Source organism: Sinocyclocheilus rhinocerous, unplaced genomic scaffold (genome assembly GCF_001515625.1).
Source record: "Sinocyclocheilus rhinocerous isolate Xijiao unplaced genomic scaffold, SAMN03320098_v1.1 scaffold1004, whole genome shotgun sequence".
In the NCBI taxonomy this organism is placed as follows: domain Eukaryota; kingdom Metazoa; phylum Chordata; class Actinopteri; order Cypriniformes; family Cyprinidae; genus Sinocyclocheilus; species Sinocyclocheilus rhinocerous.
Window position 1 is genome coordinate 1626426 of NW_015627248.1, and position 8278 is coordinate 1634703.

At 39.4% G+C, this 8278-nt stretch overlaps 1 protein-coding gene across 2 annotated transcripts in view; it reads left to right on the forward strand.

Annotated features, from left to right (window-relative positions):
* Nucleotides 1-8278, forward strand: part of LOC107725617 (AT-rich interactive domain-containing protein 4A-like) — a 23403-nt gene that overhangs the window by 6357 nt on the left and 8768 nt on the right. For both annotated transcript variants that reach the window (XM_016534947.1, XM_016534956.1), the window contains exons 8-16: nucleotides 729-861; nucleotides 1618-1697; nucleotides 1924-2000; nucleotides 2097-2254; nucleotides 3582-3654; nucleotides 3905-3999; nucleotides 4383-4480; nucleotides 4905-5160; nucleotides 6602-6870. In XM_016534947.1, coding sequence (XP_016390433.1) covers nucleotides 729-861; nucleotides 1618-1697; nucleotides 1924-2000; nucleotides 2097-2254; nucleotides 3582-3654; nucleotides 3905-3999; nucleotides 4383-4480; nucleotides 4905-5160; nucleotides 6602-6870 — 1239 coding nt within the window. The remainder of the gene's footprint in view (nucleotides 1-728; nucleotides 862-1617; nucleotides 1698-1923; nucleotides 2001-2096; nucleotides 2255-3581; nucleotides 3655-3904; nucleotides 4000-4382; nucleotides 4481-4904; nucleotides 5161-6601; nucleotides 6871-8278) is intronic.

An 8278-nucleotide genomic window follows, 5' to 3' on the forward strand; every position in this document is an offset into this window, starting at 1 on the left:
CACAAGAATACCAACATGTTCACCTTTGGTTTAAGAAGCGGTCTTTAGCTTCTTTAGCTTGAAAACCATCCATCGTTTTCTCAATATTCGCGTCATTTTTAGCTGCGCGCAGCTTCGCGCTCCTGCATACATGGCGAGTATAAACCAGTCTCTACTCTCGAAGCGCTGCACGGTTCAAATGAGTAGTGCGGTTTCATTATGCTTTCGGTTTCGTTTGCCGTTTGATGTTTCTCATATGCAACAGAAATGGCAGAGCTTATGAGTTGAACAACACGGTGGTCTCGCCACTGCGACCACTCACAAAATTTAGTCGCACAGGCAGGAAAAATGGTCGCAATCTGGAGCCCTTTGTCCATTATATTTAAACAGGCCATTGCTAATGTACCCTTAAGATTTCTATATGTGAATGACCTCTGATGTATAAGTGCAATAGCATAATTCATACTGAGCTTGTTATAGTACGCTTCAGTTTTGTTGTTGTGCTCTCAAACTGTTACACTTAGGTCCTTATAAATAACAAATAACATGCTTTGAATTAAAGAAAGCACAATATCCTGATTCCCAGTTGGATCCTGAGCTGGAACAAGCACTATTTTGGCAACATTATTGTTCAGTTTCCATGATTCATTTTCCTAAATGTAAAAATGCAGTTTAGCTTTTCTGATCCGTGTTTTAATGTGAAAAGGGAGCATGTTTCAAATGTTAGTGCTCTGTTTGATGCAATGCAGTGCAGAAGATGAAAAGGAGTCTTCATCGAGTGAAGATGATGACGATGACAGGAGGAGGCTTAATGATGATCTTTTGGGGAAAGTTGCCTCCATTCAGAGTGGCTCAGATAGTGATTCCTGGCACTATGTCCTGGTGAGTCCTTGATTCAATTACAACATCTTAAGTATAGGATTTTAAAACAAGCCAGAGAGACTGTTATGCATGGAGTAACTAGATTTCTGAAAATGGTCATTATTTACTCACCCTCATGCTGTTCAAGCCTGTATGCTTTTTGTCCTTGGAACTCAAAAAGAGAATATTTTGCTAAATCTTCACACAGCTTTTCCATTCAACAACAGTTCTTAGTGACAGGTTGTAGAACCATCAAATCAGCATAAACATAGTCTCTATGGCTGTGAGAGCAGTCCTCTGAAGTCATGCGATTACTTTGTTTGGGGAACAGACTTATAGTTGTTCACTGATATTACACTGATGTTAAAGTGTCTGAAACTGTTGTATGGAAAAGATTGGGCTCTGTAAAAAATGTTCCACAAAAAACTGCACGTACTAATTTGGAACATGAGATGACATGAGAATATTTTTAAAGAATATAGACAGAGCCACTCAGGAGATGTTGTATTGTTGCTGTTGGATAGTACTTGATGCATTTTTTTGCTTTGGTAGTTGCAAAGGTTATGGATTGAATTGAACTTTTGAATTGAAAAAGATTTTGCAAACAGAATAGATCTTTCAAATTGAATGTGTGTCAATGAAGACTCAAGCCTTTCAGTTCTAATAATGAATTAATTGATTATGGTACTCCTATATTGGTAAAGACTTGATGTTTTTACTGTTTTTTTTGTTTGTTTTTGTTTTGAAAGAGTTTTAATATTGTCTTCCTCTTTGAAGGTGATATCTCCAAGCTGCAATGATGACCTAACTGTCAAAAAGGACCAATGTTTAGTACGATCATTTGCAGATTCCAAATTGTGAGTAACATTGAAAAGTATCTTTGACATTTAAGACCCCATGAGGTCAAAATGATGTTTACCTTTATTCCATGTCTGTTAGCTTTGCTTATTAAGCCATTTTACAGGATTTTTAATGTTGATATTTTGCTTATAAAGTGATATGAATTTTTTGTTTAATAAGAAGAAATGGAAATATTTCATATTTTTGTTCTATCTCTGATTTGTCACTGTTTGTGTTCTGCAGTCACACAGTGGCACGCAAAGATGTTCAGGAAGTAAACATTGGCACCCTCTCCAAACCTGAGTGCTCAAACAGGAAAGGTTCGAGACCCAAGATCAGCTGACCCTTTATTGACTTGGATGTTTCCAGGTCAGAGTATGGTTTCTTATGCTCTCTTTCTTGTTCTTTTTTGCCAGGGTTTGAAGCAGCACATTACTTTCTACAGGCCAGACAGGTCCCTGACAACTGGAAAGTAAACTTGAGTGAGATTCTTGAATCCTCTAGCAGTGATGAAGAAGACCATAGTAAGGATGGTGAAGGCGAGGAGAAGGAGAAGGAGCCAGAACCAGAGGAAGTAAGACTCCAGTATTACTTTGTCATTTCCATTTCTTTATCTTGAAATTAGTTTTCTTTCAAAAGTTAAAATTATTTCTCAAATGATGAAAATATTTTGGTGTGCTGCTGATGTATTCAGTGGTGTGAACTTGTGAACTGGTTATTTTTTCCTCCTTTTTGACTCGGTGTTTCCGTTTATGCTCTTGCTTGGACCCTTGTTTCTTGGGTTCAGTGATTGGCATGTAGTTTTGTAGTGATTGCTCTGATTAAATGGGTTGCCAGAGCTGCGCACTGAAGCAATATGAGGCCATTTATGACCAGTATCGATTGAGAGAATCCCAGTGTTGGCATTTATGTTGATTTGTGAAGACATTCCCGCGGCCCTTTACATCTTATGCTCTCGTACACCTTGATTAAGTCCACTGAATGGTCTCAGCATGTGGGAAAGCCCCCAGGCTCTGGACAACAATGTCTCATTCTTCCTGCTCCCCGAGTTTGGACAAATGGCCATTTGCTTGGTTTTCCGACACGTTCCCATGGCAACTGCTTGTTCCTTTGGTTGTGAAAAGGCTGTGGGATTGGCCCAGTGGTGGTTTGCCAGTTCTGATGGTGGGTGGGGCTGAGCTCATCTCAAAGAGTCTTCTCTCCTAGCTGGAGAAGGTTGGGCATGTTGCACAATTATAAGGCCAGCATGTGAAAAGATAAGTGGAAAAATTTGTTGGAAATGATGGGTTGCTTTTCTTATTAATGAATTTTGTCTTGAGAAAGCCAGCACTAGGATTCTGTTTAAACTTTGGATGTGTGAAACTACACTTTTTTTTTATTTTATTTTTTAAATCGACTAGTTGGTGGGTTGCCAACTAATGTCTTAAGGAAGCCCTGTGTAATTTGACTGGTTTGAAAATTAGTGCATTCGATAGTTTAAACATATTGCTGTGTAAATCCTGATGTTTGCTGTGTTGTGAATGTAATATTCAATTTGTTATCTTTATATTTAATATGGTCGCTTGACAAATTATAGCTCTTGATTGTATTCTTTCTGTAAAATGCCTGTACTAAAATGCTTTAAAATGTCATTGTTTCCATCACTGCTGTTTTATGTATGCTTGTATGCAACTGCAAACATAGTATGATCAGTGTAATCCCATTCAGAAAATAATGACTTTTATGAGCTGGTTCTTTGATAAATCAAAAACACTTGTGAATCAGTAAGAGTGGTTAATTAACTAATCTGACTCACTCGATTTCAGTCACGTCCAATATTATAGATATTATTATCTATAATAGATAATTCCACACTTGCTGAACTTCAAATTCATATGTTGTACTTTCTTTCTCTTAAACAGCCTGATGATGAGCCAGATCCAGAAGAAAGAGACCACTTTCTACAGCAGCTTTACAAGTTCATGGAGGACAGAGGTAATGCCTGCACACCACCAGTTGAGTTATAATCACTATGGGAAAAAATTTAATGAGGATTAACAATTTTCATGGGGGCGGTTACATGGCGTATATCATGGTGGATGTCTTTTATAGTCTTTGTGTGTGTGTGTGGGGCCTCAAAAGTTCAATGATTATTTTTTATTTTTTCCATAGACTAATCTCATGACCACTTCTGCAGGGCACATTTTCAGTTTAACGCTTCTCTGTACCTTTGCTTTCCTTCCAGGGACACCGATTAACAAACCTCCAGTGCTTGGCTACAAGGATCTCAACCTCTTCAAGCTCTTCCGACTGGTGTATGTTCACGGAGGCTGTGACAATGTGAGTGTTCTTAGTGTTCCCACCATCTGTTTATTGAATTCGGCAAGTGGGAAGTGAGACCTTGCCAAAAATATGAAGCGAAAGTGGCCGCTGATTGAATTTATGAAGTTCACAGAGCTGGACTGAGTTAACAAAAAATGGCTTGTTTATCAAATGCATGTTCTGTGAATGTTATTGAGGGTAATTTATATTTGGAAGTTTGGAGAGGTGATAATTGGGAAAACGGTTGTGCTTGTTCGAGTGATGTCATGTTTCTCTAAGCTATCTGATCCCAGGGTGCGGTAGACAGATGTGCATGACACTACCAGCTCTGTGCAGCAAGAATAAGCACTTTTAGTCATCAAAAAGACTTGTGTAATGAGATGGTTTATTTTGTTTTTTAGATTGAAAGTGGCTCTATTTGGAAACAGATCTACATGGATCTTGGCATCCCAGTTCTGAACTCGGCTGCCTCGTACAATGTGAAAACTGCCTACAGAAAGTAAGTACATGCTCTCGCAATTCCTGCTGTACAGCAGCCAGTGTTCTTTTTGTGTTGTTGGCAAATGGAGACAGTTTTCCACTTTGAAGGTGACTTTTGCTGCACTGTTAAAGGAATATTAAATCTTAAATCTTAACTCATGTAATGGTTAAATAAAAAATGAACCCAGCTCTTCTGAAAACCAAAGCCTTGTTAAACGAGAATGGGGTTAATATGATGATACCAGAGAATGGTTTCGCTAGTTTGACTGATGTCATGTGATGTTAAAATTCTCTTGGCTGTCTGATTAACCTCTGCTTGAGTAAAAAAAAAAAATATATATATTTGGAGAAGCCTATATTTTCACTTTGTTGAAATTAACTCCCATTGATAATATTGTTAGTGATAAAATATAACATTGCTTATCCTTTGACTTGAACCTCAGGTACCTGTACGGATTTGAGGAGTACTGCCGCTCTGCTCAGATTCAGTTCAGGACAGTGCACCACAACGAGCCACGGCCAGACCCCCAGCCGGAAGTGCAGTGCGTTAAGACTTCGGAAAAAGAGAGTGAAGATCCAGATGAGATGATGCAGCAGGTTACAGTTGAGCCTGGAACTAGCGAGGAAAAACCTGCGGCAGACGCTGATGAGTCAGATGCTGAGAGTGAAAAGGGACTCAAAGATATCTGCTCGCCCAGGGTGAGTGTCTGTCTGTTTTTCCGTTGGGCTGCTCTCAGCTGCTCTGCCAGCTGCAGAGCAAAAACACATACATTACAAGTGTTTTTTTGTCCTTGAATGATTTGGAGGAAATGCACATGATGATAGTAGAGAATGGTTTCGCTTTCATGATCAGATGTCATGTGATGATGCACTTCTCTTGGCTGTCTGATGCACCTCATTGACTTTAAATTGATTTTAAGGGCATGTCTGTTATTTTGGGTTTTTAAACCAGAAAACATACTGCATTTAAAGGAACAGTTCACCTAAAAATGAAAACTCACTCATGTGTTTTGAAACCTGCTTGTTCCTTAAAGGGGTCATATGATGCTGCTAAAAAGAACATTATTTTGTGTATTTGGTGTAATGAAATGTGTTTATGCGGTTTAAGATTAAAAAAACACATTATTTTCCACATACTGTACATTATTGTTTCTCCTCTATGCCCCGCCTTTCTGAAACGCGTCGATTTTTACAAAACTAATCGGTCTGAAATATTGTGATGATGCCGTCAGGCCGGAGCAATGATTCAAAAACATGAAAACCCATTATAAACGAGACATTCGTTGCATCCAGTGGGGACAGAATTGTGGATTATAATGACTTATACTGTCTTTTTACGCGTTGCGTTGCATCGGTCAAATACGCACACAATTATGTCAAAATGCCCATTGTGTGGAGTATTCACGTAAACAGTCAGTTGTGTTAAATAAACATAAACAGTTGGGTGAAAACCGGATGCGTTTCAGTATATTGGAACCGTACAGTTGGTCTTAAAGGACCTGCAGTCTAATGGCGCTTTTCCACTGCATGGTACGGCACGGTACGGCTTGGTACGGGTCACTTTTGGGGGGGGTTCCACTGGGTAAAGTACCTGGTACCTGGTATTTTTTTCAGTACCACCTAGGTTGAGGTTTCAAGTAGGGCTGCACGATTATGACAAAAATCATAATTGTCGATTATTCCCTTGAAATTGTTATTGCGATTATTAATTACGATTATCAGAATTTACATTGAATGATGTTTATACCATTGTTTGATGCAACTGCATGCCATATTTTTATATGAAAATAAACAAACTGAAAACACTCTAACCTTTAGTGCTTTTCTATAGTATTAAGCCTCAAATGTCAAATATACATCGGATTGGTTTCTTCTTTAAATTATAAAAAAAGTAAAAATATGAATGGTATTATAATGTCATACTAAAACTAAAATTAAAATAATGGGAAAAACCCTTAAGATAACATGTAGAAAATAATGGCACACGTCCCCTTGTGAAAAAGAAGTGCACTTTAGCATACTTTTAAAAAAAGTACTTATATATATATATATATATATATATATTATAATATAATATTCTTCCTTCAATGTTCTTGTTAGAAACTAGCTAAAATATCTTTGTATGTATGTGACTCCTCAGGGCCGGCGGCGGTGTACGGTGACCCCTGTGAAAGTAGAGGCGAAAGAACCTGTGAAGCAGGAGAAACCAAAGGAGGAGAAGAAAAAGGAGGAGACGCAAGGTGGAGGAGAGAACAGCGAAGAGGAGCAAAAGAAGAAATCCGATGGGGAGACCCCCGGGAAACGTCGCAGCTGCTGCCTTGAGGAGTCTGATAAAGATACTGATGATGAAGAACAGGAAGATGATGAAGATGAGGAAGAAGATGGTGAGAGATCCAGACTCAGGGACCGGTATGTCAGCATCATCTGTGTTTAACCTGTTAAATGTTTTGCTGTCCTGATGAACTTTTTGGTACAATCCTGTAATGTTGTACCAAATGCCATTTAAACTCTGAATGGTTCTCTTGTGGTGCATTTGATAAGAAAACTGTAATGGTGTAATGTGATTAGGCTTGAAATTCTGGATTTGAACTATAGACAGTATAAAAACATGGACGTAGTAGTGTCCGTGACGTCACCTGTAGTTTTCCGAAGAGCATTTTTGAAGCTCAAAGTGGGCGGAGCGGGCCATCCCCATCTTGGCAGCGCGTCACCGCGCGTCACTCCCGGATAATCAAAAATGGGCAAAAAGGCGGGAGCTGGTTGCTGAAGCCACGCCCACCTAGCTCGACGGCAGTGTCAGCAGCGGCAATCCACCTGTCACTCAAGTGGCCACGCCCTTAATTATGCCGAACTTTAAGGCTTAATATAATTTAAACGGATGAGTTATAAAAAAAGTCACCCCCCTCCAGGCCTCCAGACTGCGACCATTTTTTTCTGCTGGTGCGACTAATTTTTGTGAGCGGTCGCACTGGCGTGACTACCGCGTTGTCCAACTCATAAGCACTGCCATTTCTGTTGCATTTGAGAAACATCAAACGGCAAACGAAACGAAAGTTAAACTAAACCGCGCTACGTTTCAACTGCGCAGCGCGGACCGTTCATCAGCTCGGACCGCGACACAAACAAACTTGTCCGAGCTCAGAACAGCTTACTCGGGAACCAAAGTTGATTTCGCGACTCTGTTACTGCACAGATGCAACAGTGTTGCGAGATCCAGTGAGAAGCGTTTGAATTCTGCACAGAATTGTTATCAACAGCGCTGACATACGTCAGGAAACCAGAAGCGGTAACGCTAACTGTAACCATGGTGTTGTGGTAGAAATAGTCGAATGCATTACATCATTCATTTCAGGGTTTGTACAACCTTTTGAGAGAGAAATTTAAGCACTTTTTAATGACTTTCAAGCATTTCACACACCTATTTCCAGCACTTTAAAGCTCTAAAATGATCCAGTTTGTGGAAATGTTATTTTTAATGGGATGACCAAAATATACTTTGTGGTAAACGTTTGCGTAACTGTGCGTTCACACCGCCGCCGTCGAGAGCGTCAAAGTGGCCGGAAGTCATTCATTTTCAATGTGAGCCAGTGCGCGGCGCGACTTGGACGTTGAGGGCGTCGAGGAGAGTTGAAATGCGTGGACCAATGTGTCTGAGATTGTTGTGGTTCCTGGTGAGTTGCTGATGTGCATTAACGTTATAGTAATAATAATCTAATGACATAATAAATAATAGTATAATAGTCCCAGTTCACTTTTAAACCTTTAAAACAATTTTCCTGATTATACTTTAAGTAATGTTTATACCTGATTATACTTA